Genomic DNA, 16,106 nt, shown 5'->3' on the forward strand with positions numbered 1-16,106 from the left:
TTTATATGTTTGTGTGCATGGATGCATGTGCATGGTGTTTCTGTCATAACATGCCTTTGGGTGTGGGTGAGTGAGTGGGTGATGGAGCTGACAGTGTGTGGCATCGGCAACATCTCGGCCTTGAAGCAGAGGGAGCACATCCACACAGCAAGGCAAACATGCATCATAAAGCAAACCATACAAAGGAAAAATACATATTTAATAATGAACTTGTATATACTCTGTAAACAAATATGACTAAGACAAGATAGATCAACATAAGTACCCAGTCAGTTGATAAGTGTGCGCTCTATGTTCATTGTCAGCTAACTGGAGACAATACTACCCAACAGTCCGAAAATGCTACCTGGTACCCACTGACTGCTGGATGGACAGGGTCATTTCTCTAACTTGCCTGAAGAGACAACACATGCGCTATATGGACTGAAGTACAAGAAGCTGGACTGAAGCAGCCGAACACAGTCAGCCTTCATACTACTCTACCCTGTCTGAGGTGTACACAGCCATCTGCTGCATCACCTGATCAGGCAACAACAATTTCCTTTATATATACAAAACATAGAACTGGGTGTTGATATGTAGAACGTATGTCTGAAATACACAATGCCATTTTAGAAAGTGGTCAAATGTAACATATATTTTATTTGGGATTACACTTTCTTAGTAAAGTAGATTCTAGTACTTTTTGGGTTGAGCCCCATCCGGGATTCGAACCCACACCCTCAGAGTCAGGCACCTAATCGCCAGCACACAAAGTCAGAAGCTTAGACCGTGGAAGCTGCGGTGGCTGAGCGGTCTAGGCGTCTGACTTTGTGTGCTGGCGATTAGGCGCCTGACTCTGAGGGTGTGGGTTCGAATCCCGGATGGGGCTCAACCCAAAAAGTACTAGAATCTGTACTTTACTAAGAAAGTGTAATCCCAAATATAACATGTGTTAGAACGTATGTATTTTTATGTTCTGATCACATACAATCAGTCTGGTCAACCTGAGAATTAGCCGGTTAGGGCTGTGTTGTCATAATTCAGGGCAACTTGTAGTGAAACCTATAATCATGGCATGTTGAATGTCCTCACACAGTGGCAAGCGGGCAACGGGAACTGTTGAATAATATATCATAAAAGAAGTGATCAATCTATTATAATTCACAGTGTCCATTTATTGAAGTCTCGTCCCCAAAAGACAACAGCTGCAGGCCATGGAGGACGAGATCAAACTGACAACTTCGTGAGATAATTTTTGAGCAAGTCCATAGCTTTTCCACGATGGGAAATAGTGTGCTTGACACTTTTGTCCATTTCAGCATATGTCTTATCAAAGCCATCTGGCTGGAAACATGGATCCCATCCGAAGTCTGTTGAGCCACGTGGAGCCACAATGGAGCCAGGGCACCTCCCATCAAATATGTGTATGTCTGAACCTTCCTGCCCGGATGAGTACGCGAATACACACTGAGCGTATCCTGTTTTGTCCTCAAACCCTGCCAGCATCTTGTGCAGACCTGAGGAAGACAAAGAAGATGGACGGATGGATACAACATTAGGTCTCAGTTGAAAGGTATCAACAGAACGTCACCATGTAGAGGCATGAATGTTGAGGTTCACACAATGGTACTGTCGACGATGTCCACATTTACTACCCCTCATTTTGGGCATATTGGCTACTGCATTGTCTTCTTCAACGTTATACCCAACTGGAACCTTTTACTTTGCAGAAAGCTATGGAGTATGTCATGTGGTACTATGCAGGGATGGAAATAACTCTAAAATTGCTAGTGTACTCCGGTACAGTGGCACGTATAAAATCACTTGCCCTGAAATTTTTTCCACTATACCGTCTGTTTTCTTGTTGATTTTTTAAATAAACAACATAATTAACATTGGAAAGTCAACTGGACACTGGTACAGTGTGATATACAAATTTGCTTGCCTGACAGAAAAAAACACTGGACTCGGACGTCGGGCAATGGGTTATTTCCACCCCTGCTATGTGCCAAATAGTTCTGCATATATTTTCAAGCTCACACCTGATGAACAGGCTTCACTGACATCAGCTAACATGGAGGATGCACATTCTTTATTCTTTACATCATACGATTGTTTTATCACTTATCACCTTCTGGTCCCACACTCTTTAGGAACCATTTGACATATGGTCCTGGGAGACCACCAAGGGCATTAAAACAAAGGCTTGTATCTTCCACAATGACTGGTCCCTTGATGTGTTCCGCAGCTTACACTTAGCTCGAGCAATTTCCTCCGGAGTTCCCTGATACTCGGGCAAGTCAATGTCCTGACTCTTCACCTAAAACAGGAAGACTGTCTGGGTAAGGGTGAGTTTGGTGAAAGTCAAATATGACAATGGTCAATAACACATTAACACTTACTGACTTAGCCGAAACCCATTAGTAGGGACAGAATAAGGGTCATAATCAGGACATCTCTAGCACTGAAACCCATGAGAAGTGAATCCTGACATAGAAAAGGGACACAACTTTGTTCATATAAAGTGAATATGTTTTCTATCATCAGGTTTTGATGCTGAAAGTAATCTCTACCATACCTGCAGTAGGATAGCCTCACAGTGACATTCAGTGTCATTACGTCAAAAGTCCAGATCTCAGCCCTGGTCCAGCTCTATCTGGTTTGTCTGCCAAGAACGCTAGTTACTGGTGATCATGCTCCTCATTACATGCAGTGTCATACCAGATGCTAACCTTATGTGGAAAGTCAGGGCCAAGAATTTGTACAATTTCTTCCAGCTTCTTCTTGTTTCCTGTGACAAGGACGATCTGTCGGGCCATCTTCTTCATCCACTGACACTGAGGACATGAACAAGAACTCCCTACACCTACAGAATATTGGATAGATACATCCGCCATGGATTGTACTGATATTGCAGTGTGTGTCAGGGGGGGATAATTTGTTGTCATGAAACTCAAAGTAAGCAGAAAAATTACTCCTGCTTTCATATGATGGTATGATGTTTTGATTAAAAATTAAACCTTAAAAACTGAATATCAAAGCAATTCGCTAATATCAAATATTGAGCATGAACACCTGGAATTGGAGTGAGTGAGTTAAAAATATACTCACATTGGAAGAAAATTTATATCGAGTGTAAACCTCTTCCGTGTCCATCGGGAACACATTTAAAAAATATGTAGTTTTATTTTTAATTAACCTTGTAAACTTTAACACATACATAGACACACCTAAAACTCCTGTTTCGCGAGCGGATAACAAATAAGGCGAAAATAACTCAGAAACCGTTACTAAGGAAGGCGTCTGTGCACCTTTCTAAAGTTTTCTTAAAAATATCAATCACGAATATGACGGAAGGTATGCATTTTGTATTCTAGCTCAAATGCTCGGTTCACTAATGATTAAAGGTCACATGCAACGTAAAACACAACTTTGCAGATTTTGATACCTTTCCGTATGGAAGTGCAGATACAAATCATCAAAATGCAATTCAACTTATAAAGTTGAAAAATAACGCGATGAAAAAACTCCTGCGAAATCGGAGTTCAAACGATTCACTAAATTCACACCAGCACTTAGGGTGAAAAGTGGTTTCAACAGCTGTGCTGTGCTGCGCTCACAGCGTATGAGCAGTAAATTGGTCCGTGCAGCTTGGAAGCGGGATGTCCGGATTTAATATAAAGTCGTGAGCAGGAGTAGTCTAATCAAAACAAATAGTAAATAATCTACTCATTACAGAAAAGAACCTTGTAAGGATCTAGATCTACTCAGCTATGTGTCAACAAGTGAGGCGTTCGACATTTCAAGACTGAGAACCTTTGCTGGCGGTGAATACTCGGTGAAGGCTTTGATGTGAGCTATTTTTCTAATGTTTTGTTGATATTCACAGGCGTGAGCTGTTTATATGTTATGACAGTAGATTACCGATTAACTCTTTATATAATTTCATTTGTCTATTTCACCACACGTTCTTCTTACCGAGTCACTTTCTCAGTTCGATACTCAAAAGCAATGTCATTATTTAGCGTTGACAGAATTTCTAACTGTGATATAGATATGTCGTTGTCACAGGCAAAACTCAGTGTCTGTTTTATTGACACCTATGTGTTTGCCTGCCTGTCTGCTAATGACAAAAAATTCAATACACAACTTCGATTACTGACCACATGCAATTTGAACTTAACACCTATCAGGCTATACACCATAAACAAAACGCATTGATTTATGGCCCGAGTTCGGTCTCTGTCACATTATGTAATTACACAGACAGGCAGGTGTGATACATGTTATGATGTCTATTGATTGCAAAATGTTATACACAAAAATGAGCATGTATTTACAAAACCCAACATATCTATATACATACACACAATGAGCCGTGAGGGATCAGCAAATGAACCAGCCAATGAAATCCTCGTTACACTTGAGTGCACACCCATCCGCCCTGACTGGGTTGAGTATCCCGGGTGCTTCGTTTCGAGGGAGATAAACCCAACTACAAAATATTGCACTTTTGATTTGCGATTGTATGCTCATAATTTTGTTTATATGTTTTTTCATAATCAGCAATGTATACAAGCAAGTCCGGATAGATTGACAGCCTACCTTTAGAATATAGCACCACAAACTTTAAAAATATGTCATAATACCCTCTTACTTAATGTAATGTGATTTTGTTCGAAAGCACGTTCTCGAAACAATGCCCTATGACGCCTCCATGGCAACATGGTTGTCTAGCTCAGCGAGTGCATATAAGCTCTGCTCACTGGTGTTTCATCTCTTCGAGCTATGTCATTGCATAAGCCTAACAATGTTGAGAGTTTCCAGTAGTTGTAAACCGGCGGATGCACAATTTTTTGCAAGCACCAGTTTGAAATATATTTTTTTTCCACTAATACGCTCATATTTATTTGTATTATGGGGTGCTGAGGTGTTATGTTTTGTATATTATTGTATTAAACGAGAATGGGTTACACCGGTCTATTTTATATATATTCCATTATTCGCAAGTTTGTTCAATGTAATTATTTAAATTATGTAAATATATTTTATATTTCGGTTTGTAAGTAACTATTAAGTCTAAATGATTTACCAATGTGAACTGACATACATATACATATTTTTCATTCAGTAATTTGCACCATTACATAGAAAAGTTTTTTATTAGTATTATATTTTTTGAAGCGGTAATAATGTATTACACTGGACACGTTAGTCATGTTTGTGCCGGTTCGGTCAATGCATTCTATTTATTAGTATTATTTCAAGGGGTTAGGGTTAGGGGGTTAGGGTTAGGGTTAGGGTTAGGGTTAGGGTTAAGGTTAGGGTTAGGGTTAGGGTTAGGGCTTAGGGCTGAGGGTTTAGGGTTAGGGACCTAATCCAATATCTAGTAGGTACATGTCCAGTGTAGTACGTGAGTACCATTTGTTGTTTTTCCTTTTGCATTTTAATACTGCAGGTTCGGCCAATCCATTCTATTTATTAGGATTATTTCAAGGAGTTAGGGTTTGGGTTAGGGCTGAGGGTTTAGGGACCGGGACCTTATCCAATATAGTAGGTACATGTCTGGTGTAATACGTGAGTACCATTTGTTGTTTTTCCTTTTGCATTTTAATACTGCAGGTTCGGCAAATCCATTCTATTTATAAGGATTATTTCAAGGAGTTAGGGTTTGGGTTAGGGCTGAGGGTTTAGGGTTAGGGACCGGGACCTTATCCAATATAGTAGGTACATGTCCGGTGTAATACGTGAGTACCATTTGTTGTTTTTCCTTTTGCATTTTAATACTTTTTTTCACACAAAAACGGGAAACTAAAAACGTCAAAAGTACACTATGAAATGGTTTAATGTAGAAATTTTGGGCTAATGGAAATTGGCCTGGAATTTGAACTCAAGCCTCTTTCACACGCAACATTTGTTCAGTAATGATTCGAAGGCTAACTCACCCTCGTGCTGTCACTACACATGCTCATGTCTCCCTCGTTCCTTAGTGCGATCCACATTATCCTTACAGTGTTCCCTACATCACTTTTCTGTCACAAAATCACCGATTTATATAAAAGCGCGTCATTCATGCATGCACCATGAAATCTACATCTGACGCCTGACGTCAACAACCCTTTTCAGTTTGAGGCATCTCGGCTCATTCCACGCCACACACTATCTTGTAGATTACGGAATGGGACGAGTGTGCCAAATGGCATCGGGTCCATTCTTGTAGATTACGGAATGGGACGAGTAATATGTGCCAAATGGCAATTGTCTGTAGATTAAAATCACAAGACGCCAAGTCTACCCGTAACCTTTGTAATTGTCCGTGTCCTATTCGACTCTTTCCGTTCATTTCCGTGACGTCACAAGAATGACTCGATAAATTTGCACATTGTGCAACAGTGTGGACGTAGCTCAGTCGGTTAACTGTCGAGCTAACAATCCGAAGGTCGCGGGTTCACGTCCGACGGGTTCTCACAAACTGGTTGCTTGTCTTAATGACACATGACCTACGGCAGAGATCGTCCTCACGAGAAGTTTGTGGTGCTGTAATCTAAAGGTGACATAAAATAGATTTTATGAAAATTCGTTTTCTTCAGACTTTTAAATCTCTTTCTTCATTATTCATAATTGGATTTAATATGAAACACTCTACCTTACATTGATAAGTGATTTTGGAAAATTATCTGGCCCTAATACACTTCCATACTTCGGATCTCCAGCTGGATGTTATGCGCATCAGTTGCTGCGCAGAATTGCAGGACAGCAAGCGATGTCGTCAGAACGCCGGTAAGGTCAACCGTATGGCATAATGCAATGTTAGAATCCTATAGTCATCAATAAAACTTATATTTCTAGGTAAATATGATGCATACCAGCATGTTTAGTCACATAAACCACAAAAAATACGAAATGTTAGTTGCCGTGTTGCGATCGATGTGCTTAGGTGCGCGGAATTACCGGACGGCATTGTATTATATCCCAACACGAGCTGAATGCGACATTCTGGTGATTTCGACGATTGCATTGCACGCGCTATATAGGGGGAGTACATATACGATCGGAGTGCACAAACAGTTTCACTGGTAGGGCGGGTGCCCAGTCGCTGTCGTGAAAAGTTTTACTGACAATGGAAATCGGGAAGTAAAGTTATATAAAAAGCAAACAAACATCAATATTATATACCCGAGATCGTTAATACCACTTCAGATACAAAATCAGTTGCCTTTATAACCAAAAATAGCAGGCGAAAATTCAGTTAAGATCAGTTAGACAGGCAACATATAAATGGGAAGCCACGTGATCACAACACTCCCTTGCAGTGCGGAGCAAAAAGTATGGCTCATCGTCGAAAACCCATACAAAATACCTGGATGTTACGAGCGGCAACAGTTTCGCCGATACGATGTCATCAACGCTATTTTTGTAGGGAACACTTGTTATTTTTGTGTGAAATAAATGAATACATCCTTTATCACTCAAGGTTAGTAAAAGAAAAACTTTAAATGATATTACAGATAAAAAATACCCTTGTGTCATGTAAGTTCGATCACTTAAGAACTGTCGCTGAATTTTCAAAGTTATATTCATATAATCTTATTTTCAAATCTCTTACCTCTAAACTTGTTTATTTATGTCAAACATTTAACAAATCCAGGTATTTTTACTGCGGTATGGCTGCCCTCTCACTGTCAACACAAGTGACCCAGAAAAATACGTCACACAAGTTTGATCATATGATTGGCTGGCTTGTCGCGTAAACAGGATGACTTATATGGACGATCTCAAATTCAGAGTTAGAGCAGACCCAAGTAATTTTATGGTATTTATGTCCATGAAACGTTCATTTTATGTTTCAATACTTCTAAAAACGATGAAAAGTCACAAATATTCAGCTTAAATACAAGTATTATGCAGGGAGTTATTCTTCAGGCTCATCGTGACGGGCACCAAACCTCGGAATGTCGACAAACACCACGAACTGGCTTGCAGAAACGTAAATGTGTTCTGTGCTGACACGTAGGGTGGGTACATTGTGCCCAGGTTGTATTTATCAATGAGGCAATAGCTCAAACCTCATCAGGCACAAATTGACCGAAATTCTCAAAAGGCATTAAGTTTTCTATAAGAAATGGCCCTTACTTGTTTCCAATGTTTTAAATTTTGACAAGGATATCACATGTCTGGACATGTCATAGCCGAGAGCCGCGATGCGGTCCTATACAGTCAAGACATGACCCTGCATCACGGCCGAGAACACCACCTTCATAAATCCTATTCAGATTCTAGTGGCCGATTACCCCTCGTATTTTCTTGAGATTTTTAAAATATATTTCCTGTGGGTTTTTGACTGAAAAGTCAATATCGATGTACTCCCAGATAATTTCCCTATACATACACGTAACTGTCATATTTTGGTGATCATACATTTAGATATTAATGGGCCTGAAACCCGTTGAGTTCTTGTTTCAACGATAGCGAGCTGACATGTTGACATGTTGTGCGCATGCGCCAAATTTCTATAGTCCGTATCGGAGGACCCTCTTCATTAGCGGTAGGCAATACTCTCTCTCACCTCCCGTTTTGCGCGCTCGTGATTTGGGTGAATCACACTTAATGTATATTATATTTATCTGCTTTTTGTCATAATTTACAGATTTTCCTCGCAGAGAGGATTCCATTCATATCTCTACAAAAAGATATGTCCATGGGATCTAGCAGATTTATTAATGTACAACGTAGTGCACAGGACACTTAAGGGGGCACGATCTTGTCACTTTCACTCTCCGGGACCACTATTTTTCCAGTTCAACGCCTGGCCGAGAATTTCAAGTATTCTCCAAATTTTCTTTTCTGTGTTGTTAAAAAAGATCCAAGCAGACTTTAGTTTAAGATTAGAATGTTATTAGTTATTACAGTCATAAATTACATTTCGCTGGACAATATGAATGTTTGAAGTTAATCTATTGTAAATTATTGTTAAACATGCGGGGTAGACATAGCTGTACAATATAGTCTGGTTATGTAAAACAAGGTCACAAATTTGTTGTATTCACAGACTGTGTATGAGATATATTTTTCTGAAAGATATAGATTTCAGGAGGTGTGTTTTAGTTCGGTAGTATTATGGAGATACTCTTTTGTGTAGACGTAATGTTTGTTGCAAGGTATATCAAATTCAGACGTCATTACATTTTTCTTTAAATCCAAAAATGAGGCGATTCTATTCTACATTTAGTTTAGTACCGGATTTATTTTCTATCTATTTTATAAGGTTGTGGCTCAATAGTTTTACCTGTGTACATTCAAATAACAAATGAATGACATTTTCAGTTTAAGCATTGCAGAAAGAATACATAGAATATGCTACAATTTTATATTGGAACATGTTTTTATCTGCTTCAGCATTCTATGAACAGTATGGTGTTGGAATTATCTTAACTTTGTCTTATACGTTGTTCTTAACGGTAAATAGTTTTCCATCCAATTATATTTCGATATTTCTGTATAAATATCATTTTGCCATTGTTATTGACTATGTTTTCCTTTAATGCAATATCCTTTAGACTGCAGCATAGATTAATCTGCATACTTTTCCCTCCATGTATATATAAAGTTCTGAGGTTACATGGATCGAATGGTTCTTCCAATATGCTATCCAATGGTACAGAATCTGAGATTCTTTCCATAGAATTTTTATAGATTTGATAAGATCTGTATGTTCTCAAAGAAAAATACTTTAGAGGATATATTAGTACAACAGAATGTTTCACTTTAGGAAAGTTATTAATATATTTTTAAATGTATATACACACATATTTATTAGGAATTATTCTGGTTATGAAATTTGTATTATATCTATTTATTGACAAAGGCGTTTAATGATTCACTAGGTGGCACATAGACGATCTTGTCACTGGTGCCTTTAACGATATGGAATTCGAATTTGTTTTGGGTTTCCATGGAAACGATTCCGACTTAGTCTCAAAAGGGAGGGTCGGGTTTCTTTTCCGGAGCACAACTGAAAAACTTCTTAATATCTTTCAGCAAAACTTGGCAGATATATGAGGCAGATGCCTTTTGCTATTTGGCAGATGTTTGGCATATTTTTCCCGATTTCCATGGAAACGATTTTGACTTAGTCAGAAAAGGGTGGGGTGATCCTTTCTCGAGCAATACTCAAGAACCGTTCAATATTTTGCACCAAAACCTGGTAGAAATATATGAAACAGTACCTTAAGTGGTGCCTTTGCTATTTGCAGATTTTGTGATTTATTATTTTCTCGGTTTCTATGGAAACGATTGGTGGCTTAGTCCCAAAAGGGAGGGGTGAGCTTTTTTCGAGCACAACTTGAAAAGCATTCAGTATCTTTCAAAAGAACTTGGCAGATATATTAGGCAAATTTTGAAATGGTGCCTTTTGCCATTTACAGATTTTTGGCATTTATGTTACTCATGATTTGCAAGGGATTTGGACTTAGTCTTTAAAAAATAAAGCTGGACTTTAAGTAACTGTCAGATGATTTGTTCTTTCAAATATGTGGGGCCGGGGATATGTCATCTTCTGATGACTCTTGCTTATAATATACACGACGTAATCACTATATTCAGTATATATATATTGCCAATAATCCCATGACATGATATTAAACTGTTCACTTTATTTCTGCAAGAACTATACCAAAAAAACGTAAAAACCCATGACATGTCCTCCTTTTGACCAATCGCTCAAGCATCCCTCTGACAGTTCATTTCTGGTGTCCCCGCCGTGAAAGGGTATTTTTAAGTTCACTCACTCACTCACCTTCTTCGTATAATTATGAAGAAAATAGCCACATGATAATGAACAATCAGAAGCCAGATCCGGGCATAATATTCGAGCATAAATATTACATTTGATTTTTGCAAAACAGGTGCTTCGCAGTAAGATGTACACAGTAAGATACATGGTAAACTATCCAATTGTTTATCTATCCAGGACATTATTCAAATGGTGAGCGAAATTAAACAGTGAGTTGAGATTATAGTCACATATCTTGTGTGGCAATATTTTAGCCATATCGTGACTAAAACAATTCATTTATCACTCCCTCCATTTCTGGTGTCCCTCGCCGTGATATTGCTTGAATATTGCTAAAAGTGGCGTAAAACAATACACACTCACTTCATCTCCATCCATCAGATTACCTAAACCGAGATTTTATACCTTGAACGGAAATTAGGTGAGATATATACTAAACAACATACAGATGTTATCTTTCTCCGGGGTTGCCAAATATGCACAACATGCAACTAATGTGGTGTCGTATTTTCAGTAATTTCATTACATTTGAAAATAAGGCTCGATCTGTTGATAATGATGAAACGTAAGTCAAAATACATCTCCAAAATCAGGCGAGTTTAGGAATCTAAGAACTAATTTCTAGGTAGATAGCACCATCCATTTAGCTGTTACCTCCTTTCTCATGAGCGATTTCCTAATTCATTATAATTTGTGATACTACCAAAACGTATCCGGTTACAATGTGGATTTTTGTATTGAAACAGATTGGCTCATCGTGTATATGTTTGTTTGTGTGTGTGCGTGCGCATGCGTGTGTCCTCTCTGTTGTCGCTTGACGTCAGAGGAAAATCAACTTTCGTCAACAAGCCATTTTTCACATTGAACGTAGAAAGTTATACATAAGCATACATAAGCAATTTCATATATTGTTATGTCGTTCAGATATCACGAAGTATTTTATTCGCACAAAGTTTCATTAAAGATTCTAAATAAAGAAATCATCACGTTGTAAACGGAGACATTTACTGCTTTTCAACGCATAATAAAATTGCGGACAACCTTTAACAAAGTCTACTTTCCAAATTACCTGTGTATTTGTGCTCCAAATTTACATCATCGGATAGGAAATTTAATACTCTACATATCTGTGTTATAGCCGTAGCTAGAAGCAGTGCATCACTAACGCAATTCTCGCTCAACGTTCATTTTTCAGAACTTCAGAGAAAATAAACCTCTGCTTCCTGGGGGTTAAGTGTCCTGTGCACTACGTTGTACATTAATAAATCTGCTAGATCCCATGGACATATCTTTTTGTAGAGATATGAATGGAATCCTCTCTGCAAGGAAAATCTGTAAATTATGACAAAAAGCAGATAAATATAATATACATTAAGTGTGATTCACCCAAATCACGAGCGCGCGAAACGGGAGGTGAGAGAGAGTATTGCCTACCGCTAATGAAGAACGTCCTCCGATACGGACTATAGAAATTTGGCGCATGCGCACAACATGTCAACATGTCAGCTCGCTATTGTTGAAACAAGAACTCAACGGGTTTCAGGCCCATTAATATCTAAATGTATGATCACCAAAATATGACAGTTACGTGTATGTATAGGGAAATTATCTGGGAGTACATCGATATTGACTTTTCAGTCAAAAACCCACAGGAAATATATTTTAAAAATCTCAAGAAAATACGAGGGGTAATCGGCCACTAGAATCTGAATAGGATTTATGAAGGTGGTGTTCTCGGCCGTGATGCAGGGTCATGTCTTGACTGTATAGGACCGCATCGCGGCTCTCGGCTAGACATGTCACAATTAGACCAGCAACGTAAACAAACAGAAGACAGGTGTGCTGTCAATTTACAACATGTGAAATAAATATTGTTTACATTTTATTTGAGCTGATAAAGTTACATTATTGATCTAGGGTTAAAAAGTAGTTGTTTGCTGAATATGAGCTATAACTTACGTTTGGTAACTTGACACGAAACAGTTTCCGGTCCAAACGAATGAAAGCGGTGTCACCAGAAGATCAAAGCTGCAGATATCGCGTAAGTTATCGCTACGTATCGCAACAATTACCATTCAAAATGGGTGATCGAAGTTACATGTCGATCGAAGTTGTATGACTTGACGATATGTTTTTGTCTTACATCGTCGAAAACCCCTGACAACGGCATATGTCATGAATAAGTGATAATTGTGTTTTAATTATGTTTGATTTTTTTTTTGTTTCATGTGACCTTTAACCGGGACCATTAACCGTCTTCAGGAGAAAGTAATTATCGAACCCTGTTAACTTACGTAGGACTCAACGATGTTCTTCCTACATGCACGACAAACACGCCGTTGTGTCTTATTTACGTTTCCCGCAAAATTATCTGCCCTTGGTGGAGCGGATACTGAAAACGTTTCGTATTTTGTCAAACAAAATGATACTCTTATTGCACATGAGTTATTCAAATATTAATACATTGTATGGCTCCATTATATCGCAAACGAATTGATTAATCTATCTAGAAATATTCTTAGGAGAAAATTCGCACCAAAGTTATTAGCTTTATATGGCCACAACCATCTTCCGGTGAGAAGATGTTGCGTATGCGAAGAGAAAGCTAGCAATAATAAAGATTTCCCCGTGAAATATTCATGCACGATGTCCCGCCACAGGGCTGTGCGTGGCATGAACCTAGATGATGGTAAGTATCACTTGTGAAGGATGGCGTACCTCTGTTATTCGATCTGACGATTCCAAACATGCTGGCTACGGCAGAAAGGAACTTGCCGCGACATTAGATCTACATTTAACCAGACGATGTTGTATTCAGATTTCATCATCTATAGTCGGAACTTTCGAGAGAAAATCACATTTGCATTTGTCAAACGTGTCACGATACTACACTTGGAGCTTACTTTTCAGCGTTTATTGACATATAATGTGATGATAAATCAACTGAATTCAGGCCTGAAGTAGCAGCCAAAAAAAGAAGGAAAACACCAACTTATGTTCCTCAAGCGGACACCATTTATTTATTCTTAATTAGAAATTGTCATTTGATCAGGTCATGTTTACGAAAAGCAGCGACCTTGCTAATTATGCCTAGTATATGTGTATCATCAGATCATATGATTTGACATATCTTAATTTTTCGAATGGCAGTGCCCTCTTGAGCTGAAATAAAGGGTGTTGCTTCACACAGACATTGTAAATTCTTGAATGATGACTTGTGTTTAGAATGAAATGATCAGATGTAAGTTAGTGACATGTTTTACAATTGTTCATGTGATAATTAAGACAACGGAGGAGAACTACAGCAGTAAGTGTGAATACACAACTGAAACATGTTTTCTTCACTCGCCTGGGTTACACAAATGACATGTGTTTTAGATATTGTCAAGTCATACAACTTCGATCGACATGTAACTTTGATCACCCATTTTGAATGGCAATTGTCGTGATACGTAGCGATAACTTACGATATCTGCAGCTTTGATCTTCTGGTGACACCGCTATCATTCGTTTGGACCGAAAAATGTTTCGTGTCAAGTTACCAAACGTAAGTTATAGCTCATATTCAGCAAACAACTACTTTTTAGCCCTAGATCAATAATGTAACTTTATCAGCTCAAATAAAATGTAAACAATGTTTATTTCACATGTTGTAAATTGACAGCACACCTGTCTTCTGTTTGTTTACGTTGCTGGTCTAATTGTGACATGTCCAGACATGTGATATCCTTGTCAAAATTTAAAACATTGGAAACAAGTAAGGGCCATTTCTTATAGAAAACTTAATGCCTTTTGAGAATTTCGGTCAATTTGTACCTGATGAGGTTTGAGCTATTGCCTCATTGATAAATACAACCTGGGCACAATGTACCCACCCTACGTGTCAGCACAGAACACATTTACGTTTCTGCAAGCCAGTTCGTGGTGTTTGTCGACATTCCGAGGTTTGGTGCCCGTCACGATGAGCCTGAAGAATAACTCCCTGCATAATACTTGTATTTAAGCTGAATATTTGTGACTTTTCATCGTTTTTAGAAGTATTGAAACATAAAATGAACGTTTCATGGACATAAATACCATAAAATTACTTGGGTCTGCTCTAACTCTGAATTTGACACAAGAGATCGTCCATATAAGTCATCCTGTTTACGCCACAAGTCAGCCAATCATATGATCGAACTTGTGTGACGTAATTTTCTGGGTCTCTTGTGTTGACAGAGGGCAGCCATGCTGCGATTGTGAAAAGCAGTAAAAATACCTGGATTTGTTAAATGTTTGACATAAATAAACAAGTTTAGAGGTAAGAGATTTGAAAATAAGATTATATGAATAAACTTTGAAAATTCAGCGACAGTTCTTAAGTGTTCGAACTTACATGACACAAGGGTATATAGTAAAAGCTGCAGCTAAGATGCTCAATATTTGAATGGATTCTTTCTGATGAATTAACTGTTTTATCTGATCAGTGCTTCAAAATTTGACCACCTTTGTCTCGATATTCATGGGAGCAAGAAAAAAATCGAGTTATCCGAACTTCGAACCAGGGCATATCATCACATATCAGTATGAAAGGAAACAAATTAACGTTTTATGTGATTCTCAGTATGTTTTGATTCGAAACTATAATCCGTTATCAGTAGTGTTTAGTCGTAACAGTGAGCACTTCCTGATTAATTCCTTCTTAATAAATCCTAATTTATTAGTAATTAAATAACAAACAAGTGACACCTTCAACTCAATTAGCCTCAATTAGTTTACACTACCGCATCCCTTTGATTCATGCCGCACCGTGTGGAAACGTGTGGAAACAACCTCAGTTCAGAGGGGTATTTGTCCATGAAAGGTAGGTGAATATCGAGTTTCTTTGCAAATATCGAGTTAAAAGGGTAATTTTGCTTGTTGGGACCATGAAATTATATCGAGATATCCGAAATATCGAGACATCCGTATTGAGTTAAAAGAGCTTGAATAATGATAAATTATGAAGGATTTTGCCGGGACCGAGATGTTACATCGAGTTATCAGAGTTCGACACAACAGTGCTCGACTGTATTGGGTGTTGTTGTCAACCAAATAACTGGTAGACAGGTGTAAATGTGCGTACAGATGATAGCTATTTCCAACTTAATTTAAAAGAAAATGCACACAGTAATCTTTACATCTGCATATAAAACAATACAAAAAAGAAAAAAAAGTATCTAAACGTAAATCCATCATGTCTAGTGATAATTGTTCTCAAATTTCATTTTCATCACTAAAGTTTGTTATCAGCTGCTTGTTCACCTGACCTGTGAAAATCTGGGTTAGAATTGGTCATCAGCATCCCAGTCCA

General features: G+C 38.2%; 2 protein-coding genes across 2 annotated transcripts in view; one reads left to right on the top strand and one right to left on the bottom strand.

Annotated features, from left to right (window-relative positions):
• Nucleotides 1-1,140: 1,140 nt before the first annotated feature.
• Nucleotides 1,141-13,145, bottom strand: LOC124263986 (inosine triphosphate pyrophosphatase-like). Its single transcript, XM_046698719.1, is given in 5 exon segments — nucleotides 1,141-1,499; nucleotides 2,114-2,230; nucleotides 2,233-2,302; nucleotides 2,715-2,819; nucleotides 13,069-13,145. Coding segments are annotated over 4 exon segments (573 nt in total). The 5' UTR covers nucleotides 2,811-2,819; nucleotides 13,069-13,145; the 3' UTR covers nucleotides 1,141-1,209.
• A 191-nt stretch (nucleotides 13,146-13,336) lies between these two features.
• Nucleotides 13,337-16,106, top strand: part of LOC124263951 (HBS1-like protein) — a 35,781-nt gene continuing 33,011 nt past the window's right edge. The window contains 1 exon segment of the mRNA XM_046698678.1: nucleotides 13,337-13,463. Coding sequence (XP_046554634.1) covers nucleotides 13,421-13,463 — 43 coding nt within the window. The 5' untranslated portion in view covers nucleotides 13,337-13,420.

This window comes from Haliotis rubra, unplaced genomic scaffold, assembly GCF_003918875.1.
Source record: "Haliotis rubra isolate DU_JTF1 unplaced genomic scaffold, ASM391887v1 Scf90, whole genome shotgun sequence".
NCBI lineage: Eukaryota > Metazoa > Mollusca > Gastropoda > Lepetellida > Haliotidae > Haliotis > Haliotis rubra.